The sequence below is a fragment of the Urocitellus parryii genome, chromosome 14, assembly GCF_045843805.1.
Source record: "Urocitellus parryii isolate mUroPar1 chromosome 14, mUroPar1.hap1, whole genome shotgun sequence".
Taxonomy (NCBI): domain Eukaryota; kingdom Metazoa; phylum Chordata; class Mammalia; order Rodentia; family Sciuridae; genus Urocitellus; species Urocitellus parryii.
The window spans coordinates 9456039-9482041 of NC_135544.1; the positions used below are offsets into that span (position 1 = coordinate 9456039).

General features: G+C 36.2%; 1 protein-coding gene across 1 annotated transcript in view; it reads left to right on the forward strand.

The window, feature by feature from the left end:
- Bag4 (BAG cochaperone 4) overlaps positions 1-23733 on the forward strand; it is a 32316-nt gene extending 8583 nt beyond the window's left edge. The window contains exons 2-5 of the mRNA XM_026404691.2: positions 2995-3102; positions 12195-12449; positions 14876-15133; positions 20275-23733. Coding sequence (XP_026260476.2) covers positions 2995-3102; positions 12195-12449; positions 14876-15133; positions 20275-20757 — 1104 coding nt within the window. The 3' untranslated portion in view covers positions 20758-23733. The remainder of the gene's footprint in view (positions 1-2994; positions 3103-12194; positions 12450-14875; positions 15134-20274) is intronic.
- The last annotated feature ends 2270 nt before the right edge of the window (positions 23734-26003 follow it).

Genomic DNA, 26003 nt, shown 5'->3' on the forward strand with positions numbered 1-26003 from the left:
TCTTCATCCTCCTGAGTGGCTGGGATTATAAGCATGTGCCACTATGCCTGATTTAACCTTCTTATCATTTCTGGTATGGTGGTGTATTGAGTGGTGTCAAAAATATCTCTGACACTCTTTTTGTTCAGTCTTCTTTTTCTTCTGTTCTTCAGATTGCATTATCTATACCAATCTATCCTTCAAGTTTGCTAATTCTTTGTTCTGCCATTTCAAATCTCCTGTTGAGCCCCTCTAGTGAAAGGATTACTTTAGTTATTGTACTTTTCAATCCCAGAATTTCTTATGGATTCTTTTTTTAAAAGTTGTTATTTGGAGTTGCTATTCTCTATTTTTTGCAACATTGTAATCACACCTTTCTTTACTATTTTAATCAGTTTTCTTTAGTTCTTCAAACAGATACATATAATGGCTACTTTGAAGTTTTTTTGTTTGTTTATTTTGTTTTTTTTTAATCTGACATCTGGTCATATTCATGAACAGTTTTTGTTACTTGCTCTTTTTATGGGTCATACTTTCCAATTTCTTTGCATGTGCCATAAATTTTAGATATCATATTTTGGCAACTCAGTGTATTGGTCCAACCACCCTCAACAATAGCTTATTGTTATTTGCTTTTGTTTGTTTGTTTCTTGACTGGCTGGATTATTTTGATATACTCCATAACCCCCAACCCCCTTTAGTTTGGAATATATGATATAACCCCCAACCCCCTTTAGTTTGGAGTATATGATATTGTTCCTCGAGAAGTACAGCCTTGGTTATGCCCATATCACCCAGAGTGACAGAGGTTTTGGGTTAGGGTTAGGGTTAAGATACTGGGAAGCTGAGTCAGGAAGGAAGTGAGGACATAGGTGATATAGAAGATAGGAGAGATGGAGTGGTAGTAAAAATATGGGAACCTTATACAATCAGTGGAAAAGGACAGAAACCAGGGTAGGTCTGAGAATTTAGATATTAACTCACTACCTCTGGGGTGAGTCAACTTTAGCCCTTCTCTTTTTATCTCTTTTCTCATGATTTATATTCTTTCCCCCTTTTTAATTGGTGCATTATAATAGTACATGATTGTGAGATTTGTTATTACACATTCATACATGCACACAATATAGCAATATAATTTGGCCAGTATCATTCACGATTCATGCTCTCTTTTTTGCAGAGATGAGGGAGGGTACTGAGGATTGAACTCAAAGGCATTCAACCACTAAGCTACATCCCAAGCCCTATTTTGTATTTTATTTAGAGACAGAGTCTCACTTAGTTGCTTAGCACCTCATCATTGTTGAGGCTGGCTTTGAACTCAAAATCTTCCGGCCTTAGCCTCCTAAGCTGCTGGGATTACAGGCGTGCACCACTGTACCTGCTGATGATTCACATTCTTGGTAGAGAAAGCAGTTAGTCAGAAGCTCACTCCTAAATCAAGGGGACAAGAGGGAGGGCATTAATTAGAGGAATTTGCTTGATTGGAAGATGAAGTTAGGATTTGAAGTTTGCCTGTAATGTTAAAAAAAAAAAAAAAAAGAAGTCCTGCTATTCTCTAGTTTCTCTTTTTTTATAAAGGTAATACTACTTGCCTAGTATGTATATTGTCATATAGAATCTTTACATGCTTTGAAAGTATTATGAAATTTAGAAGTAGTGCAATTAAACTAAGATATCAATAACCTCTTAGTGGTTACAACTGCCAGTGAATTTCTTTGTGAAACCACATTCAAAATTTAGGAAAAAATTCAGAGATTCTGTCCAACCTTAGAAGTATACTTAAATGATAAAGTTCAAAGAAAATAACTTACAGGATAATAAATGTATACATATATTAAGCCAGACAATAGATGCTCTGCAAAGTTTTGAGTTGATCTTGTCTCTTACCAAAGCTTATTGAGGGCTGGGGATTTAGCTCAGTTGGTAGAGTGCCTGCCTCGAATCCCCAGCACCACAGTAAATAAATAAACAAATAAATAAAGGTATTGTATCCATCTTAAAAAAAAAAAAAAAGAAAACCCAGCTTATTGAATTGTTGCAAATAATTGAATTAACTTTTTGAGTTGGAAAGGCTGAGGAGATTTATTGTCATGGCTAGATTTACACCATGTTCTATATTAGTTGTAGAATTTTTTTTTTTAAAGAGAGAGTGAGAGGGGAGAGAGAGAGAGAGGGAGGAGAGAGAATTTTTAATATTTATTTTTTTTTTAATTCTCGGCGGACACAACATCTTTGTTGGTATGTGGTGCTGAGGATCGAACCCGGGCCGCACGCATGCCAGGCGAGCGCGCTACCACTTGAGCCACATCCCCAGCCCCTAGTTGTAGAATTTTTTTCTACATTAATTCCTGATGTTGAGGTTATAGGTTGTTACCAGAAAGCCTACCCATAGTGGAAAGGATATGGTGGCTGCTCCTAAGAAAAAAAGAAAAATTCACTTTCAGTAGCATTCTTACACTATTAAATTAGGGGTGTTCAACCTCTAGTGATAAGGGGTAGTGACTAAGGAGGAATAAAAGCAAATATTATAAATACATTATAAATGTTTTGTAAATACAAATTTTATATTATAATATCTCTAGTTTTGCTAATTATCTTTTTTTAAAATTTTTGTACACCTTTATTTTATTTATTTATTTTTATGTGGTGCTGAGGATCGAACCCAGGACCTTGCATGTGCTAGGCCAGTGCTCTACCACTGAGCCACAACCCCTCTCCGCTAATTATTTTGATGCAGAATTCCTTCATTGACATTCATTTCCTTCATTTGTTTTGGTGAAATTGGCATAATGCATAAGAACAGTATTTTACTAGATAGTCAAAAATTGTTTTGTTCCAGGGCATGTAATTAATCATGTAATGTATCTTCATGAGTTTAATAGTGATTAATAATGGTAGGATTCTATTGCTTTTTGTCTGTTTTCTTTTTTGATATCTATATCTTGCCTCTGTCAATTTATTTCAGAATGATGTAAAAATGTTATTGAAAGTGAATTTTTCTTGTTTTCATAGGAGCAGCCACCATATCCTGGCTACAGTTCTAACTACTGGAATTCTCCTGCACGACCTAGGGCCCCATACCCAAGTACATATCCTATCAGACCAGATTTGCAAGGCCAGGTATGGTTGAAAATTGACAAACTTTCTGAATTTGTCCTTAACGAATCAATTAGTTTCAGAACTTGTGGAAATTTCATAGTGGTAATATGTGAGCTTTGTTTTAATTTTTAATTTAATGGGTTCCATCAGTTTCATTAGTATTTAATTTATTTATTTATTTTTGTGTTACTGGGGGTTTTACCCAGTACCTCATGTATGTTGATAAGGAACATATTATCTACAGATCTAGGCACATATTATCTACAGCAAAGGTAACTTGAGGCAGAGTAAATTACTTCTCAGAATCAGGAAAAAACATATATAAAATGTACATGTATTTAAAAAAATGTACATATTTTAAAAATTTTTATTTATGACAAATATTTCATTATAAATATTTGAAGTTTATACTAAGAGTACAGAAAATATATATATCTTTTTAGCTATAATACCTTGCTTTATCAATTTTTAATTTTACCAGAGTTCATATTAAAAAAAATACAATTAAAGCTCCTTATGACACTCTTCCCATTTCCTTAAATTATATTTATTATCCTCTTTCTGTTTTTATGCTTTTATACTTGTATTTATATCCATAAACTTTATGTAGTATTATTTAACATGTTTTTAAACTTTGAGTAGTTTCACATTAACCTTTTGCAGCTTCCTTCTTTTTGCTCAGATTTTTATTTTTCTATTGTACATATATGAGACAAGAATTTCTCTAGGGTGTGGAATTGTTGGGTTTTGGTGTGTATATCTTTATTAGGTATAGCAAATTACTTTTCATAGTGTTTGTACCAGTGAAAAAAATTTAAGTATCATCCATAATCTTGCTGTCCTAACAATAATTGTCAGTTTTTTTTCTATCTAGATACCGTATTTCTGTATGTAAGTAATTTTTAAGGAATATAATTGCAATATGTAGTTTTAAAGCAGCTGCATTTAAGCAGCCTTCAAATGAGTACCTAGAACTTTAGATCCAGATTAGAATTGTCTATAAACTGACTTTCTCTGCAGAATTAGTCTTCTGATGGGTTTTTAGGTAGTCAAATATATGTTTGTCTCTTTAAATTTACTAGTGGAAGCTGAAATAGTGGAAATACATTTTCTTTAAAGGGCTGAATAATTAATTCAGTTTTAAAAAACCTGCAGGAGAATTCCACGTTCAAGGCCAGCCTGGACAACTTAGTAAGGCCCTGTCTCAAAGTAAAATTTAAGAAGTCTGGGGATGTAGCTCACACCCCTAGTATGATGAGGCCCTAGTATCTGGTAGAATACACCCCTAGTATAATGAGGCCCTGGTAACTGGTACCTCAAAAAAGAAAAAAAAAAAAAAAAAGAAAAGAAAAATCATATCACTCATTTTCCTTCTGGTTGCCTCCTCATATTAATCTTGCCTCACAATCATTCTTTTTGGTGTGTTTTATAAATCTTAAAATCTCTAATTAAAAATAGTTTTAATAAACCAAGAATGTATAATTTTTTTATTGATTTTATTATTTTTTTTAAATACACGACAACAGTAGAATGCATTACAATCCTTATTACACATATAGAGCACGATTTTTCATATCTCTGTATATAAAGTATGTTCACGTCAATTTATGCCATTATACATGTACTCTTTTTTTTGCATTCAATCTTAATACACATATGTATATATATCTCACAATTTTTCATATTTCTGTTTGTATATAAGGTATGTCGATACCCAGTTCAAGTCTTCGTACATGTACTTTGTATAATGATGACCATCACATTCCACCATCCTTGCTAATCCCCTTCCACCTCTTTCCCATACCTCTTCCCTATCTAGAATTAATCTAATCCTCCCATGCTCTCCCTCCCTACCCCACTATGAGTCACCCCCCTTATATCAGAGAAAATATTCGGCATTTATTTTTTGGGATTGGCTGACTTTACTTAGCATTATCTTCTCCAACGCCATCCATTTACCTGCAAATGCCATGATTTTGTTCTTTTTTAATGCTGAGTAATATTCCATTATGTATAAATGCCACATTTTTTTTTATCCATTCATCCACTGAAGGACATCTAGATTGGCTCCACAGTTTAGCTATTGTGAATTGTGCTGCTATAAACATTGATGTGGCTGTGTCCCTGTAGTATGCTGTTTTTAAGTCCTTTGGGTATAGTCCTAGAAGAGGAATAGCTGGGTCAAATGGTGGTTCCATTCCCAGATTTCCAAGGAATCTCCATACTGCTTTCCGAATTGGCTGTACCAATTTGTAGTCCCACCAGCAATGTATGAGTGTACCTTTTTCCTCACATCCTGGTCAACACTTGTTGTTTATCTTCATAATAGCTGCCATTCTGACTGGAGTGAGATGATATCTTAGAGTAGTTTTGATTTGCATTTCTCTGATTGCTAGAGAAGAATGCATAATTTAGATACCTCAGAAAGCTGGGAATGGAACCACCATTTGACCCAGCTATCCCCCTTCTTAGTCTATTTCCCAAAGACCTTAAAAGAGCCTATTATAGGAATACAGCTACATTGATGTTCATAGCAGCACAATTCACAATAGCTAGACTGTGGAACCAACCTAGATGCCCTTCAATAGATGAATGGATAAAAAAAATGTGGCGTTTATACACAATGGAGTATTAATCAGCATTAAAAAATGATAAAATCATGACATTTGCAGGGAAATGGATGGCATTAGAGCAGATTATGCTAAGTGAAGCCAGCCAATCCCTCAAAAACAAATGCCATATGTCTTCTTTGATATAAGGAGGGCAACTAAGAACAAAACAGGGAGGAAGAGCATGAGAAGAAGATCAACATTAAACAGGGATGAGAGGGGGGAGGGAAAGGGAGAGAGAAGGGAAATTGCATGGAAAGGGAAGGAGACCCTCATTGTTATACAAAATTACATATAAGAGGAAGTGAGGGGAAAGGGAAAAAAAAGAGAGAAATGAATTACATAGATGGGGTAGAGAGAGAAGATGGGAGGGGAGGGGGGATAGTAGAGGATAGGAAGGGCAGCAGAATACAACATACACTAGTATGGCAGTATGTAAAAAAGTAGATGTGTAACCGATGTGATTCTGCAATCTGTATACGGGCTGAAAATGGGAGTTCATAATCCACTTGAATCAAATGTATGAAATATGATATGTCAAGAGCTTTGTAATGTTTTGAACAACTACTACTAATAATAATAAATATACTTTACAAAAAAAGAATGCATAATTTCTTGTTTGTGTTTTTTGAGTTGTCTTTGAGACATTCTGAAATTGGTCATTGTCTCATCCTTAGCAAACATGTTAACTGCAAAGTTGATAGGTGGTATTCTGACTCCGTATTGTTATTAAACATGCATGTTGCAAGTAGTGATCCCTGGACACAGTAGTTATTTGGAGAAAGTAGTTATAAACTCACAAAGAGATCAAAACCAGGAAGTAATTTTTATAATGAACATAAAGGGCTGGGCATGGTTGCATGCATCTGTAATCCCAGCCACTCTGGAGGCTGTGGCAGGAGGATTTTGAGTTCAAAGCCAGCCTCAACACTTGGCAACTCAGTGAGATCCTGTCTCTAAATAAAATATAAAAAAGGGCTGGGGATATGGCTCAATGGTTAAGCATCCCTGGGTTCAATCCTCAGTGCCAAAAAAAAAAAAAAAAAAAAAAAAAAATTAAGTACTGTAGTTAGGAGCTCCATAAGACAAAAATTGGAATAGCTCTTTAAATTGAGATATTACTTGAGAGAGCAACCAGTGGATGATGGTAGATTTGGCAGTTCCAAAAACAAGTGTTAGTGAAAATTCAAGGTGATGTTAACTGCTGATAATTATGAAGTCTTGGAATACTTTTGTGGTAAAATTTTCCGTATTTTTCACGATAAGCACAACAGGAAGAATTGTGATACTGCTAGGGGAAATCATTTTTTGCTTAGCTCACATCTGTCTGCACTTTTATAGTCATATACCAAATAGCAAGGGAATCTCAACAGCCTTTTTCTGGGCAAGAAACTTGACCATTTTTCTTCCATATTTACACAATAATCCATCAACTGGGAAACCAACTTTAGTAAAAAGTATTTTATATCAGACAATCTTTAGCTTGCATTGAGATGGCAAATAGTGAGATGTCTTTTGGCTGTTAAATTGTTACCATTTGGGGTTGCTTGGTTTGTTGTCTGGGTTCCTTGTCTCCTTTCAGTAAAGAATTGAAGAACAGGTTTCAGATAGCAAACAAGAAGTAGGTTTATTGCAAAAGTGACAGAGATACAGCCATAGACTTCTCTGAAAAGAAGGGGCCCTAACCCTGGGAATCTGGTGGAGGAGTTTTGGCCTGTTCTTTTTATAGTCCATGAAATTTCCTCCTTTCCTTATCTACTCTCCTGTCCATGGGCTCTTCATTATTATTGATTGGTGCCTCCTGTGTCCATGCATCTCTTTTAGTTTTTCTCTTGGGTCCCCTATTTAAAAGCACAAGTACCAAAGTGTCTGATTGGATTCCCTGCTTGTGTCTACAAGCACTTTTGTCAAGCAGGAAGTTGACCTCATCAGAAGACCCTCTCCATGCTCCTTTGTTCTGGCCTTGCCCTGACCTCCTCACTTACTGTCTTGCCTAGATCTTCTACCTCTTCCTTAAAATTATGTCTTGCATTTTGTCCTAGAGTAAGAGCATTAGTTGTAATTTATCAGAATTTTGAGAGTGCTGATTTTGATTTCTTTTGGAATCCAGAATGGTACTTCAAAGTAAACTATCTGTGGGGAGCCACTCTGAATGATCCGGGTCTTCCATCTTGGAGCAGAGAGGCTTTGACCATCACTACCTCTCTGGTCCTGGAAGTTTGAGGACAAGTTCAGACATAGGCGTCGCCCTACAGCCCTTGGGTCGAATTACATTCACATGCTCTTTGTAACTCCGCCCCTTCTTATAAGAATGAGGGTTGGGGCTGGGGATGTGGCTCAAGTGGTAGCGCGCTCGCCTGGCATGCGTGTGGCCCGGGTTCGATCCTCAGCACCACATACAAACAAAGATGCTATGTCTGCCGAAAATTAAAAAATAAATATTAAAGTTCTCTCTTAAAAAAAAAAAAAAAAAAAAAAGAATGAGGGTCCTCTCAGTAAAAGCCCATTTCCAAATGTGCTTGTGCGCTCTCTCGCCACACTGTCATGACTATCCCTCGATCTCCGCTTTGGGGGGCTTGAGGCTGAAAGCAGAGGAGCAGTCCTGAAGTTTGTTTAAAGGTAAAGTGTCTGTGTTTTATTTGGTGTTCCTGGAAATTCACATGAGCGACCTTAAATTCAGCTGTCCCCGTGGGTCAGGAGTGGCAATTATCAAAGAAGATTTTATTTAATTCTTGTGATTTGCTCAGTTTTAGATTGCATATTACCATATCAACTGACAAGTTTCCAATTAAAAATTGTCTTGCTGGATGAGTGACACATGCCTAAAATCCCAGCAACTCGGTAGGCTGAGTCAGGAGAATTGCAAGTTTGCAGCTAGCCTCAGCAACTTAGTGAGACCCTGCCTCAAAATTAAAAATGAAAAGTTCTGGGAATGTAACTCAGTGAATGTCTCTGGGTTCAGTGCCAGTACAAAAACAAACAAAAAACTTTCTGTCCTTATACACAGACTGCCTTCATTAAAATAATCTACTTGGATATCAAGGAAATAGCTAGGGTCGTAGCAGCCAACTGGATTTTAGCCATATCTGAGATTTTATATAATATTTTTAAGTGTAAACTTTGTTTACTCTAAAAAGTAATGTAGCTTTATTATTAAAATTTGGGGCTGGGCATGGTGGCACATGTGTGCCATCCCACCCAGATCCTTGGTAGGCTGAGGCAGGAGGATGAAAAGTTTTAGGCCAGCCTTGGCAAATTAGCAAGACCCTGTCTCACACTAAAATTTAAAAAATGATTGGAAGCCAGGAATGATGGTTCATGCCTGTAATCCCAGCAATTTGGGAGGCTGAGGTAGGAGGATCACAAGTTAAGACAGCCTCAGCAGTTTAGTAAGCAATTTAATGATTCTTTTTTTTTTTTTTAAAGAGAGAGAGAATTTTTCAATATTTATTTATTTTTTTTTAGTTTTCGGCGGACAGAACATCTTTTGTTTGTATGTGGTGCTGAGGATTGAATCCGGGCCGCACGCATGCCAGGCGAGTACGCTACCACTTGAGCCACATCCCCAGCAATTTAATGAATCTTTAAAAAAAAAAAAAAAAAAAAAGAAGGAGCCAGACGCCACCAAGCAACTCAGACCCTGTCTCTAAACAAAATACAAAAAAGGGCTGGGGATGTGGCTCAATGGTTGAGTACTCCTGAGTCCAATCCCCACTACCACAAAAAAAAAAAAAAAAAAAAAGAAAAAGGAAAAAAGTAGGAGAGGACTGGGAATCTACCTCAGTGGTAAATCACATGCCTACCAAGCATTAGGCCCTGGATTTAACAAAGAAGAAGAACAAAAAAATTGGAAACTAGGGAGAGGAGAAAAAATACTGCTTGTGCCATCTTAATATATTCATATTTTGAAAAATTTCTTTTTTTCCCTATCATGTTTACACAGCTTTAAATGATTATACACTTTTTCATTTAGCACTTTAGTTGCCCTGTGCACTTGCCATGTTAATAATAGGGCGCAATATCAAGAACATTCTTTTTAATATTTAAAAAAAAATTTTAGACGTTGATAGACCTTTATTTTATTTATATATTTATATGTGGTGCCGAGAATCCAACCCAGTGCCTCACACATGCTAGGCAAGTGCTCTACCATTAAGCCACAACCCCAACCCCTCTCTTTTTAATATTAATGTAATTTTCAAACAGAAGTAGTAAGAATAGCATAAAAATGCCTGTGTGTCCATCTTTCAGCTTTGATTATTAATCCTTGACTATCATGTATTTATCTTTGGAGCATTTCTTTAGAGTACTTTGAAGAAATTCCAGATGTCAAACTGTATAACTTGTAAATAAACTTAAGTATGTTTATTTAAAATATAAGGACTTTTGGGGTGGGTATTGGGGATCGAATTCAGGGGCACTCAACCACTGAGCCCCAGCCCTTTTTTGTATTTTATTTAGAGACAGGGTCTCACTGAGTTTCTTTGCGCTTCATTTTTGCTGAGGCTGGCTTTGAACTCTGAATCCTTCTGCCTCAGCCTCCTGAGTCGCTGGGATTATAGGTGTGCACCGCAGCACCCAGCAAGGACTTTTTAAATTTTTTTTTAAGTTGTCAGTGGACCTTTATATGTGGTGCTGAGAGTTGAACCCAATGCCACACACATGCTAGGCAAATGCTTTGCAGCTGAGCCACAACCCCAGCCAAGGACATTTTGAAAACATAACCACAATGCTAATACCACCAGTTACCTGTGACAAGTTCTGCTCTCTCAAATGCTGAAGATTGAACATTAGTTAAGCATGCTGAGGCAAGCATATAAAGCAGGGTTTATTTAAAAAGGGTAACAGAGACTTCTCCCAGGAAGGTGAAGGGGGCCATGGCTGGTATCCTGGTATCCCAAGAAGTGAGGTGTTCTGTGCTTTTTATATGTCTTAGGCCTCCTTTGTTTTTCTGCCTTTTCCCCCTTATCTTTCTCCTTCCTGTTACAGGACTACCCGCCCCCTGCCCCCCAATACTTGGTGGGAGGGCCTAAAGATGGGAAACAGGTATGGTGAAAGGGAGAAGGGCCGGATGGTACAGCCCAGGACACTCTTTATAGCTCCCTGTAGGGAGGGGCAATTCCTGGGACAGGTTACCTTAGCAACATTTTGGAGCAGGGGCAAGTTCTAGATAAGGGTGGAGGGAAGGACTCCAAAGAAATTAACATTTAATTCTTCTGGGGCAGTCTCCAACTTCTGGGGACTCACTCAAAATTGGCCTAACTTGATCTGACCTGATTCGATTTACCTATCCAATCAGGTATATTGTGTATTAAGGAGTTCTTTGTTTAGACTGAAAGCTTAAGAGCTTCTTAGTAGCTTTAACAAAGAGGTGGTTCATTGCCCTTCTGGTCAGGGAATGTATTGCTGGCTCTTCCCTTGTTCCTGACCCTGCGAGGAATTCTTTGAAATTCCTTGTCTGTTCTCAAACCTAAAGAAAGAATGATTAGTCTTAGAGACAGAGGTGAACACAGCAAAACTTGATTCTGGGTTTTTACTGTTTTTAAAAGGTAAAGTAGAAATTAGTAGAAAACATTAAGGTGATCATTTAAATTTAGATTTTAGCTTTACTCTCATTTGAATTATAAACTGAGGGTTCTTGTACTAGTAATAGTCTAGATAAGTGATTTAAAACTACAGTTAAGGAAGGCTGGGAATGAAGCTTAGTGGTAGAGTGCTTGCACATGACATTAGATTCAAATCCCAGCTCTGCAAACAAAATCAAAAACCATGGCAGTAAGCAGTGTATGAGGAATGTATCTCTGTTATCTGTTATTGATATTATCTGGGTAATAGAGTAATGGTATGGTATCAAAGAACATGGACTTTGGAGTCAGATTTGGTTTATTTCTTTATCTTGCCATAATAATACTAACAACAATAAGATAAATAATTTTCCATTTATTGAGCATACTTTGTATCAGATACTAAGTCTTAATTTATGTCATGTCATTTAATTTTCATATTAACCCTGCAAGAAAAGTTTATGGTCTTCATTTTTCCTATTGGAGAAACTGAAACTAAGAGCAGTTAAATATAAAGTCTGTGGTATAGCTGGGTCTTTCTCTATAGTCTCTCTTCCTCTTACATCATGGTCTTCCTTCTCTCTCTGGAATTCTCTCAAGTTTCCCACAATTCCCTCCTCAGTCAGTCAGTCAGTTCTCCTCTGCTGTTATGTTATTGTCAGGTATACTTAAGGCAATGTTTAAGAAGCACTGCTCTAAGGTCATCACAATATACATGTATCATTCCATTGTTACATGGGCTCTACAGTTCAGTCTATGGAATATTATTTTAATAGAAGAGAGAAAGAATATGTTACAGATTGGTTAGGGAGTTTGTATTTTCATTAGTTATTGATTTCTTCCTAAAATTTTCAACATTGGGCATTCAGTTAGGGCATTTCAGTTCTTCAGCTCTTCTACCCATTTTATCTTTTTTCTCTCAATTTTGCTTTTTTTTCAGAGTTTGAATTCTTATACAAATGGAGCATATGGTCCACCATATCCCCCAGGCCCTGGGGCAAATACTGCCTCATATTCAGGGGCTTATTATGCACCTGGCTATTCTCAGACCAGTTACTCTACAGAAGTTCCAAGCACTTATCGATCACCTGGCAACAGCCCAACCCCAGCCTCTCGTTGGATGTATCCCCAACAGGACTGTCAGACTGAAGCGCCCCCTCTTAGAGGGCAGGTTCCAGGATATCCTGCTTCACAGGTGAGCAGTTTTCTGTAGGAAAAATTTCAAAGTCTTTGCTTCTTGAATTGTAAACAGTGGAAGGGTGTTTATTTATATTAGTGCTTATTTAAGAAAACGCTGAAGGTGGTCAGAAGTTTTCCAGAGGTGAAGGCAGGGACTTCTTTTATATTGGATGCCTTTCTTTCTTGTAGTAACTATTTCAATAAATAGTTGAAGGTACCTTAAAGATGTCATAATCAGAAAATTTTTAAAGTGAAAGAATTTTTTTTTTTTTTTTTTTTTGTGATGGTGTGGTACTGGTATTGAACCCAGGGGTACTTTACCACTGAGCTACATCCCCAGCCCTTTTTACTTATTAATTTTTTTTGGTACCAGGAATTGAACCCAAGGATGCTCAACCACTGAGCCATGTCCTCAGTCCTTTTTTATTTTATTTACTTAAAAATATTTATTTTTTAGTTTTAGGTGGACACAGTATCTTTTTTTAAAAAATTGTTTTAATTAGTTACACATGACAGTACAATGATCTGGACATATCATCATTTGAATCAGATGGGATATAATTTCTCAATTTTCTGAGTGTACAGGTTGTAGAATTACATTGGTCATGCAGTCACGTATATACCCACAGCAATAATAATGTCTATTTTATTCTGCTGTCCTTCCATTTCCCCCTCCCCCTCCCTTCTCCTCCCATCACTTCTCTCTACCCAATCTAATGTGACCCACTTCTTTTTTTTCCCCTTCACATCTTCATACCTGTATTCTGTATAATGAAAGGGGTCTTCTTCCCTCTTCCATGCAATTCCCATTCCTCTCTTCCCTATCTAGAGGTAATTTTCTTCTCATGCTCTTCTTCCCTACCCCATTTCGAGTCACCTCCCTTATATCAGAGAAGACATTTGGCATTTGTTTTTTTGGGATTGGCTAACTTCACTTGGCATAATCTGCTCTAATGCCATTCATTTCCCTGCAAATGCCATGATCTTGTTATTTTTTTAGTGCTGAGTAATATTCCATTGTGTATAAATGCCACATTTTTTTATCCATTCATCCATTGAAGGGCATCTAGGTTGGCTCCACAGTCCAGCTACTGTGAATTGTGCTGCTATAAACATTGATGTGGCTGTGTCCCTATGCCATTTTTAGGTCTTTTGAGTATAGTCCGAGAAGAGAAATAGCTGGGTCAAATGGTGGTTCCATTCCCAGTTTTCCAAGGAATCTCCATACTGCTTTCCAAATTGGCTGCACCAGTTTGCAGTCCCACCAGCAATGTATGAGTGTACCTTTTTCCCCCACATCCTTGCCATCCTTGTTGTTTGACTTCGTAATGGCTGCTGGTCTTACTGGAGTGAGATGGTATCTTAGAGTAGTTTTAATTTGCATTTCTCTGATTGCTAGGGATGGTGAGCATTTTTTTGTGTATTTGTTGATTGATTGTATATCCTCTTCTGAGAGAAATGTCTACAGTATCTTTATTTTACATTTATGTGGTGCTGAGGATCGAACCCAGTGCCTTATGCTTGCTAGGCGAGCGCTCTTACCACTGAGCCACAACCCCAGTCCCCCCTTTTTTTAATTTAGAGACATAATCTCACGGAGTTGCTAACTGCCTCACTAATCTGGTGAGGCTGACTTTAAACTTGAGATCCTCCTGCCTCAGCCTCCTGAGTTGCTGAGAATACATGTGTGTGCCACCGCACCCGGCTTTATTTTTAATTTTGAGACATGCTTTTGGTAAATTGCTGAGGCTGTCCTCGAATTTGTGACCCTCTTGCTTCAGTTTCCCAAGTTGCTGGAATTCTAGGTGTGCCATTGTGCCTGGCAAAATAAATTTTTAGAGAATTGTTTAAAAGTTTCCTAGTTTTAACCTTTTTTTGGTGTGCTATTAGATTTATATTTTTATTTATTTTATGAATGATACCATGTTTAGGGCTGGGGATGTGGCTCAGGCGGTAGCGCGCTTGCCTGGCATGCATGTGTGCGGCCTGGGTTCGATCCTCAGCACCACATACAAACAAGGATGTTGTGTGCGCCGAGAACTAAAAAGTAAAAAATAAATAAATATTAAACAATTCTCTCTCTCTCTCTCCCTCCCTTTCTCTCTCTCTTTAAAAAAAAATGATACCATGTTTATTTCTCTGTTCAGTTTAAGAGGATTTCTAATATATCTTTATTTGTGCTTCCTTATAACATGGGATCATTTGATTATAGTGTCTATGGACAGATTTATACTATACTTCAGTAATTGAATTTTAGGCCTTATTCTTTCTAGTTTGATCATCACCAAATCTTTCCTCGGTATAACTGGAACAGGTTTTTTTCAGGCTTGTAGTAATTATGGCAACTAATTAGAGTTCCTAGCATCCTAGAATTTGCCAATAATATTTTCATTACTTTTAGTTTTTTTAGAATGACCAGCATATTTTTTCCTCTCAATCTAGAACCCCGGAATGACCCTGCCCCATTATCCTTATGGGGATGGTAATCGTAGTGTTCAGCAGTCAGGACCAACTGTACGACCACAAGAGGATGCATGGGCTGCTTCTCCTGGTGCTTATGGGATAGGCACCCGCTACCCCTGGCCTTCAGCTGCGCCCTCAGTACCACCTGGGAATCTCTACATGACTGAATCAACTTCATCATGGCCTAGCAGTGGCTCTCCTCAGCCACCTCCTTCACCACCACCCCAGCAGTCCAAGGTAGGAGACCTAAGTGTTGTTCTTTTTGCTCTCTGGGTAATGAAGAAAGCTCAAGGGGCCAAGGTTGTGGCTCAGTGGTGAGTGCTTGCTTAGCATGTGTGAGGCACTGGGTTCGATCCCAGGCACCACATAAAAATAAACAAATAAAATGAAGGTATTGTGTCCATCTATGACTAAAAAAAATTTAAAAAAAAGCTCAAGATTTAACTTTTCTCCATTGGTGTGTGTTAAATGGGGACTAATTATGAAAATTTGGTGACTACTTCCTGTAGCTTTTGTTGGTTGTTCAAAACATTACATAGTTCTTGATACATCATATTTCACAGTTTGATTCAAGTGGGTTATGAACTCCCATTTTTACCCCATATACAGATTGCAGAATCACATCAGTTACACATCCACTGTTTCACATATTGCCATTCTAGTGTCTGTTGTATTCTGCTGCCTTTCCTATCCTCTACTATCCCCCCTCCCCTCCCCTCCCCTCCCCTCTTCTCTCTCTACCCCCTCTACTGTAATTCATTTCTCCCCCTTGTATTATTTTCCCTTTCCCCTCTTGTATGTAATTTTGTATAACCCTGAGGGTCTCCTTCCATTTCCATGCAATTTCCCTTCTCTCTTCCTTTCCCTCCCACCTCTCATCCCTGTTTAATGTTAATCTTCTTCTCATGCTCTTTGTCCCTACTCTGTCCTTAGTTACTCCCCTAATATCAAAGAAGACATTTGGCATTTGTTTTTTAGGGATTGGCTAGCTTCACTTAGCATAATCTGCTCTAATGCCATCCATTTCCCTCCAAATTCTATGATTTTGTCATTTTTTAATGCAGAGTAATACTCCATTGTGTATAAATGCCACATTTTTTTTATCCATTCGTCTATTGAAGGGCATCTAGGTTGGTTCCACAGTGTTGCTATCGTGAATTGTGCTGCTATGAACATCGATGTAGCAGTGTCCCTGTAGCATGCTCTTTTTAGGTCTTTAGGGAATAGACGGAGAAGGGGAATAGCTGGGTCAAATGGTGGTTCTATTCCCAGCTTTCCAAGAAATCTCCATACTGCTTTCCAAATTGGCTGCACAAATTTGCAGTCCCACGAACAGTGAACAAGTGTACCCTTTTCCCCACATCCTCGCCAGCACTTGTTGTTGTTTGACTTCATAATGGCTGCCATTCTTACTGGAGTGAGATGGTATCTTAGGGTGGTTTTGATTTGCATTTCTCTGTCTGCTAGCGATGGTGAGCATTTTTTCATGTACTTGTTGATTAAGTATATGTCCTCCTCTGAGAAGTGTCTGTTCAGGTCCTTGGCCCATTTGTTGATTGGGTTATTTGTTATCTTATTGTCTAATTTTTTGAGTTCTTTGTATACTCTGGATATTAGGGCTCTATCTGAAGTGTGAGGAGTAAAGATTTGTTCCCAGGATGTAGGCTCCCTATTTACCTCTCTTATTGTTTCTTTTGCTGAGAAAAAACTTTTTAGTTTGAGTAAGTCCCATTTGTTGATTCTAGTTATTAACTCTTGTGCTATGGGTGTCCTATTGAGGAATTTGGAGGCCGACCCCACAGTATGTAGATCATAGCCAACTTTTTCTTCTATCAGACGCCGTGTCTCTGATTTGATATCAAGCTCCTTGATCCATTTTGAGTTAACTTTTGTGCATGGCGAGAGAAAGGGATTCAGTTTCATTTTGATGCAAATGGATTTCCAGTTTTCCCAGCACCATTTGTTGAAGATGCTATCCTTCCTCCATTGCATGCTTTTAGCCCCTTTATCAAATATAAGATAGTTGTAGTTTTATGGATTGGTTTCTGTGTCCTCTATTCTGTACCATTGGTCCACCCACCTGTTTTGGTACCAGTACCATGCTGTTTTTGTTACTATTGCTCTGTAGTATAGTTTGAAGTCTGGTATCGCTATACCGCCTGATTCACACTTCCTGCTTAGAATTGCTTTTGCTATTCTGGGTCTTTTATTTTTCCATATGAATTTCATGATTGCTTTATTTATTTCTACAAGAAATGCCGTTGGGATTTTGATTGGTATTGCATTGAACCTATAGAGAACTTTTGGTAATACATCGCCATTTTGATGATGTTAGTTCTGCCTATCCATGAACAGGGTATATTTTTCCATCTTCTAAGATCTTCTTCAATTTCTCTCTTTAGGGTTCTGTAGTTTTCATTGTATAAGTCTTTCACCTCTTTTGTTAGGTTGATTCCCAAGTATTTTATTTTTTTTTTTTTGAGGATATTGTGAATGGAGTAGTTGTCCTCATTTCCATTTCAGAGGATTTGTCGCTGATATACAGGAATGCCTTTGATTTATGCTGTTGATTTTATATCCTGCCACTTTGAATTCATTTATTAGCTCTAATAGTTTCTTTGTAGACCCTTTTGGGTCTGCTAGGTATAGAATCATGTCATCTGCAAATAGTGATAATTTAAGTTCTTCTTTTCCTATTTTTATGCCTTTAATTTCTTTCGTCTGTCTAATTGCTCTGGCCAGTATTTCGAGAACTATGTTGAACAGAAGTGGTGAGAGAGGGCATCCCTGTCTTGTTCCAGATTTTAGAGGGAATGCCTTCAATTTTTCTCCATTCAGAATGATGCTAGCCTGAGGCTTAGCATAGATTGCTTTTACAATGTTGAGGTATGTTCCTGTTATCTCTAATTTTTCTAGAGTTTTGAACATAAAGGATGCTGTACTTTGTCGAATGCTTTTTCTGCATCTATCGAGATGATCATATGGTTCTTATTTTTAAGTCTATTGATGTGGTGAATAACATTTATTGATTTCCGTATATTGAACCAGCCTTGCATCCCAGGGATGAATCCGACTTGATCATGGTGTACAATTTTTTTGATATGTTTTTGAATCCGATTCGCCAGAATTTTATTGAGGATTTTTGCATCTAGGTTCATTAGAAATATTGGTCTGTAGTTTTCTTTCTTTGAAGTGTCTTTGTCTGGTTTAGGAATCAGGGTGATGTTGGCCTCGTAGAATGAATTTGGAAGTTCTCCCTCTTTTTCTATTTCCTGAAATAGCTTGAAAAGTATTAGTTCCTCTTTAAAGGTTTTGTAAAACTCTGCTGTATACCCATCCGGACCTGGGCTTTTCTTAGTTGATAGTCTTTTGATGGTTTCTTCTATTTCCTCAATTGATATTGGTCTGTTTAGGTTGTCTATATCCTCCTGACTCAATCTGGGCAGATCATATGACTTAAGAAATTTATCGATGCCTTCACTATCTTCTATTTTATTGGAGTATAAGGATTCAAAATAATTTCTGATTATCTTCTGTATTTCTGAAGTGTCTGTTGTGATGTTGCCTTTTTCATCCTGTATGCTAGTAATTTGAGTTCTCTCTCTTCTTCTCTTCGTTAGCATGGCTAAGGGTCTGTTGATTTTATTTATTTTTTCAAAGAACCAACTTTTAGTTTTGTCAATTTTTTCAATTGTTTCTTTTGTTTCAATTTCATTAATTTCTGCTCTGATTTTAATTATTTCTTGCCTTCTATTTCTTTTGCTGTTGTTTTGCTCTTCTTTTTCTAGGATTTTGAGATGAAGTATGAGATCATTTATTTGTTGGTTTTTTTTTTTTAAGGAATGAACTCCAAGCAATGAATTTTCGTCTTAGAACTGCTTTCAATGTGTCCCATAGATTCCGATATGTTGTGTCTGTGTTTTCATTTATCTCTAAGAATTTTTTAATTTCCTCCTTGATGTCTTCTAAAACCCATTGATCATTCAGTAACCTATTGTTCATTCTCCAAGTGATGCATGATTTTTCCTTCCTTCTTTTATCATTGATTTTCAGTTTCATTCCATTATGATCAGATAAGATGCATGGTATTATCTCTACTCCTTTATATTGTCTAAGAGTTGCCCTGTGACATAATATATGATCTATTTTTGAGAAGGATCCATGTGCTGCTGAGAAAAAAGTGTAACTGCTTGATGTTGGGTGGTATATTCTATATATGTCAATTAAATCTAGGTTATTAATTGTGTTATTGAGTTCTATAGTTTCCTTATTCAACTTTTGTTTGGAAGATCTGTCCAGTGGTGAGAGAGGTGTGTTGAAGTCTCCCATGATTATTGTATGGTGGTCTATTAGACTCTTGAACTTGAGAAGAGTTTGCTTGATGAACATAGCTGCACCATTGTTTGGGGCATATATATTTATGATTGTTATGTCTTGTTGGTGTATGGTTCCCTTGAGCAGCCTATTCTTTCTTCTTTTCTCTTTTATACTCTCAAAGACTTTATTTATTTATTTTGTACTGGGGATTAAACCCAGAGGTGCTTTACCACTGAGCCACATCCCAGCCTTTTTTATTATTTATTTAAAAAAAAATTTAGATGTTGATGAACCTTTAGTTTATTCATTTATTTATATGCGGTGCTGAGAATTGAAGCTAGGCAAGTGCTCTACCACTGAGCCACAACCTTTCTTATTTTTTAAGACAGGGTCTCAATAGTTGCTGAGGGCCTTACTAAGTTGCCAAGGTTGATCCTGCTGTTTTAGCCTTCCAAAGACTTTTATTTTTTAAAGACATTTTAGGCTCACATCCTATTTTTAAAAGACATAAAAGTGCTCATTTTCTCTTTGTTGTAATTCTTTCCAAATGTTAAATACAATCAGATTGCATTTTGTAACCACAAATAATCTATAGATAGAAGATAAAAACCGACGTGAAATACCTATAGTATTAGTTTCTATGGTTTAATACTTTTAAATTAAACCATAGATTTGAACATTATATGTTTATGTCTGCTTCCTTTTTAAGATCTTGAGGTTTTAAATCTTAAAGGGAAAAACTGTCTAATTCTTATTTAGTAAGTCACTGGATGGATTGTGAAGTGGTAAAATATATTGTAAGGTGTTCATAATGATAATGTGCCTCAGGGAAGGTTGTTCTGTTATATTCAGGAATTCTTTTTTTAGGTGACAGGACATTCCCTTTTATCTTCTTAAAATGGTGTTTTTCTCAAATGATTGAAAAAGGTGGTCCAGTTTTATTGGAGGGAATTCTTTTAATGTACTTTTGGGTCAGGTGAAAGATGTGCACTAAAAAATTGTACCATTGATGGATTCTTATTAAAATAGCTTTTTTCCTCTTTTTATTCTCCCATCCTAAGGATTCCTCATACTCCTATAGCCAAGATCAAGGCATGAACCGGCACAACTTTCCTTGCAGTGTCCGTCAGTATGAATCCTCCGGGACAATGAACACTGATAATTCAGACCTTTTGGATTCCCAAGTCCAATATAGTGCTGAGCCTCAATTGTATGGTAATGCCACCAATGAGCATCCTGGCAATCAAGATCAGAGTAATAATCTTCCTGAAGAATGTTTATCTTCAGATGAAGGTACTCCTCCAAGTATTAAAAAAATCATACATGTATTGGAGAAGGTCCAGTATCTTGAGCAAGAAGTAGAAGAGTTTGTAGGAAAAAAGACAGACAAAGCATACTGGCTTCTGGAAGAAATGCTAACAAAGGAACTTTTGGAACTGGATTCTGTTGAAACTGGGGGACAGGACTCTGTCCGGCAGGCCAGGAAAGAGGCTGTTTGTAAGATCCAGGCCATACTGGAAAAATTAGAAAAAAAAGGATTATGAAAGGATTTAGAACAAAGTGGAAGCCTGTTAATAACTTGGCCAAAGAACTCTTGATTTTGGTTAGTTACTGTCTTTTTGAAATGCCTGTTGATGACAAGAAGCAATACATTCCAAATTTCCTTTGATTTAATTTAAAACTTAAAAAGTTGGTAAAGGAATGGAAGAACACTTTAGTTATGAGATTTTCAGTTCTCAGACGAATGAATGTAATAGGAAACTGGAATTACTAATATTGCCAAGTAGACTCACTTCTTAAGAAATTTGGGGACATTTTTAAGCAGCTTCTTATCAGCAGGAGAGAAATGCATTTCATGTAACAGGCTATCAGAAACCTACCAGATGAAACTGGATATAATCTGAGACAAACAGAATCTGTTTTTGTAAACATCTGGATTACTTGTCAACATTTTTGTACATTGTGACTGTTTCAGTGTAGACACTTCATTGTAAATTACAGCTTAGACTTTAGCCTTCTTGGACTTCTGTTTTATTATTTGCAGTTCACGAATATAGTATTATTCTCTACTTGGTACGTTTTGTAGTAATATGTTTAATATAATTATTCAAAAGACTATATTGACAGCCAGATAATATGGCAATTCTGAATGGATTTATGTCTTTTCATCACTTGAATATATTGCAATGTGTAGTGAATTCTTGAGGTAAATTGTCATCCTTTTTTGTATAGCACGTTTAGTTAGAGTTCTTAACACTTCTACTTTTCATAGTAGTAGTGGAAGGTGAATTTGGAAATGACATTGGTACAAGAATTAAATGTTTATGGACATTTTTCTTTTTTATTGTATTTGGATAAAGATCCACTTAAAATTACTTTAAAAAAAAAAGTATAATTATCTTTTTACTATTGCTGCTTCTACAGAAAGCCTGTGATAGATACAGATGAAAAATCAATGCCATAATGAATATAAATAATGACTCCAAAAAGTAATAAATATTATTTGACACAAGGCCCTTTGATAATATTGTTTTCCATCTAAGCTATCAGTTTCGCTATATAAGATCCCTGTGGGCAGATTTCAGCTCAGTTTATATTTAAAATAATGATGGGAAAAGGAGATGCTCAGGGAGTAAATCATGTATACAGTGGGAAATTATTTTCTTTTTGTTTCTTAGATAAATTTCATAGATTTTTGTTTGTTTGTTTCATAAAAGATGTAACTATTAACTGATTTTAGAGCCCAATTTAAGAGAAAGCATATGGAAAGGGTCTCAACTGGCCTTGTTTGGGTACCTATGTGCTATTGTATAGAAGAGATTTAGGTAAGTAACTTTTACATCTGAGTTCTAGTATACTATAAGTGCTTTTAGGAAAATAGCTTTTTCTTTTTCTTTTTTTTTTTGGTGGGTGTTAGGGGGTGTAGGGCCTTGCACATGCTAGATAAGTGCTCTACCAATGAACTACAACCCCAGCTGTTTCTTAATAAGATATCCAAGTGATAATATTTTTCCTAGACTGCCAAGCCTATTAATGATATTAAATCTGTCACCCAACTCCTCTATTCATAACTAAGTAAACTAATAAAAACATGTTAAATGATGATATGAAATGTAGTAAAAATATTGAATATTGGCTGGGGCTTATGATTGGGATGAGTGATTCTACAGGATAATATGATGATAATTATATCCTAGGATTTTTATATTTGGCCTTATACAGGAATGTTTTAAAACAGACTTTTTTTGTGAAAATTAGAAAATTTTACTTAAGACTTTAGAAAGTGGAGAAACTTAAAGCCAAGTTACCAACGGTACAGTGACTAATTCTAAAGGGAACTTTGCTATTGCTATTTAATTACTGAGTGCCCAAGATGATAATTTCCACAAAGTCTTGATTTTTACATATATATACACATACATTATGCACAAATATACACATATGCATGTGTATCTTTTCAAGTTATTTTTTAAACTTTTGAGATGGGATTTTAGACTATAGAAGAGTTGTAAAAATACTACAGGTCCTGTATACCCTTCACCCACCTTCTTCTTATGTTGACATCTTAAAAAACCATAGAATATTTGTCAAAATTAAGAAATTAACCTTGCTACATGGTATTAAATAGAGAGTTAAAAGTAACTTTTATTAGTCTTTTTACTAATGCCCCTTTATTCTAGGATTGATTCCAGGATCCCATCTTGCATTTAATTGTCATGTCTCCATAGTGTCTTCCAGTCTGTGACAATGTACATTAACAGGATACCTGATGTAATGTATTTCTGGTGGTGTTAACTTCAATCACTATGCTAAGGTGATGTCTGCTAGAATTCCCTACTGTATACTATATTTTCCTTTTTAATTACTAAATATTTGCTAGAGATACTTCAGACTATGCAAATGACCTGTGTCTGCATAAACTTTTGCCTACTTCTTTTACTATTCATTGGCAGATCTTGCTTGTGGCAGTTACTACTGTGGTGTTCTAACAGTGCTTTTCTATTTCACTTATTTCTTCTACATTTAATAATTGGAATTATTCTTAAGGAAGAGCTGTCACTTTTGGATTTATATTTTTAATTATAATTAAGATATTCAGGATAGGTACAAACTTAAAAGATATAAACCAAGTTAAAATGATTATAAATACCAATATCAAAGAAAACTAAGTTGATTACCTGTCACAGAAAATACAGTGAACTTAAGATGAAAATAGTATTTATGATTCGTAGAATTTGTTCAACTTTTTTAATATTGACTTCAAACTGAAATCTTTTTATTTAATTTCATGCTCAGACTTTTAAAAGTGTCAAAATTTATATTACTTTGGGGATCATTTTTGTCAAAATCTTGAGTAAAGTTACCCAGAGCTGGCATGATAAACACAGCTGTTTTCTTTATTATAAGCCACAGTTGTTCCAAATATAGATGTTAATGTAAACATTTAAACAAATCAGCCAAATGAAGAATCTAGGACATGGTTTATGTTTGTCTCTGTATGTTGCTTAGAATTTTTAAAAGTGCTTTAAAAAATGGGGTTTGAAAGTAATTCCTTAGTGGGTTATTGTAAATAATACTGTTAAAGGTAAGCAAAAATATTTTTAAAAATTGAAGAATGCAGATAAAATTGGCATTAAAAAAAGGTTGGAGCTTTTGCTTTTTAAATTTTTTTTAATTATGAGTTTATCTTAGTTCATAGACGTTGAGATTTTGATGAGTCAGTTCTTCTGTGAAAAGGATCATTCTCCTGATCGCATCCCTATTTTTCCTTCTCTAAAGAAAACCACTTTTTTTTTCTTTTTCAATACTGGGGATTGAACCGAGGGATGAGCCACATCCCTGGCTCTTATTTTTTGAGACAGGGTCTTGCTAAGTTCCTAAGGGCCTCACTATGTTGTTAAGGCTGGCTTTGAATTAGCAATCATCCTGCCTCAACCTCCCAAACCCCTGGGATTACAGATATGTGCCACCACGCCCAATTCAAATAACCAACCACTTTCAAATGCAAAATGTAAATACATTTTCAAAATGTATGTTCATATTTTTAAATAACACAATTGTATTGCTTTTTTTTTGTGTTTTACCAATTTAGGTCTTTTCTACTGATTTTTCTGTTTTAGAGGGTGAGGATTTAGGTTCATGTATCTGCCTCTATTACACACACGTTAGTTCCGTCTTCCCCACTTCTCAATATAGTTTGACTATTTCTATGTAAATGCTAACCAGAACTTATTCATATAATAAACCGTGATTTCTTTTCCTGATCAACTCCTCGTTTTCCTTGTATTTATTAGTCGTCTTTATTTTGTTTGCTTATGTATTTACGATTGATCTGACCTCAGATTCTACATCAGTTGTCTAAATCTTCTCTCAAGATGCTCAAACATTTTAGCAATTTTAAATTCCTAAAGAAGTCTATCCTGGAGCATTCTGATTGGAGGATTGGTATGTTCCTGGTGTATATAGATATCTTGGAATCTTCACTTATTTTCTTTGTCATCTCTTTTGGTTTCCTGTATCCCTTGTCTCTCTCTCTCTCTCTCTTATTTTATTCCTTATTTTGGTAGAACATATTCTCTAGTAGCTTTCTGGAAAAGCGTGCATGGGAAGTAATTTTTTTTTTTAGATCTTACATAATTGAAGATTTCTGTTCTAACCTGCCCCTGGATTAATATTTCTGCTAGGTATAAAATTATAGGAAATGATTATTTTAAGGATTTTAAAGACATTATCTAATATCTTGTGATTTCTACAATTGCTGTTGAGAAGGGTTTTTAGTCAGCTTTTTTGCCACTGTGACTAAAGGATCTAACTAGAACAATTTTAGAGGAGGAAAAGTTTATTTGAGGGCTTATGGTTTAGTCTTAGTCCATAGAAGGCTTGCTCCATTTCTCAGGACTTGAGGTGAGGCTGAACATCATGGCAGATTAGGGTGTGGAGGGAAGCAGCTCACATTATGGTGATCAAGAAGCAGATCACCGCTTTCCAGATACAAAATATAAATATACAAAATATATACCCTATAGCCACACCCTTTCCACTTCAATTAATCCCATCAGGAATTAATATACTGATTGGGTTAAGACTCTTAAAACCCAAGATGGGCATGGTGGTGTTCACCTGTAATTCCAGAGGCTGGGGAGTCTGAGGCAGGAAGATCGCAAGTTTAAAGCCAGTCTCAGCAACCTTGAGGCGCTAAGCAACTCAGTGAGACCCTGTCTCTAAATAAAATACAAAATAGCGGGCTGGGGATATAGCTCAGTTATGAAACCCAATTTTTGTCTGGAAATTTGTACCATACTTTTTTTTTAATATTTATTTTTTAGTTCTCGGCGGACACAACATCTTTGTTGGTATGTGGTGCTGAGGATCGAACCCGGGCCGCACGCATGCCAGGCGAGCGCGCTACCGCTGAGCCACATCTCCAGCCCTGTACCATACTTTTTGTCCCTTCTGTTCTGAAATTTCTAAAAATGTTGCTTTGGTGTAGGTCTATTTTTATCCATTTTGGTTGGGCATGTTTCATTCTGGAAATCCATGCCTTAAATTCTATGACATTTTCTTGATTTTGTTTTTAATTTTCCCTCCCCTCCCCTTCTTCCCAATCTTCTCTGTTAACATTTCTAGATTCACTATTATTTTGACTGTGGACCATAGAAAACTGGTTCTTAGACTTCCTTTCTTTTTTCTCCCATTTACTTTTTAGAAGATTCACAATTTTTTTCTTCCAGTTTTTCATTGAATTTAAAGTTTCTTCCATTGTATTTTTAACTCCTGAGAGTTTTGTTTT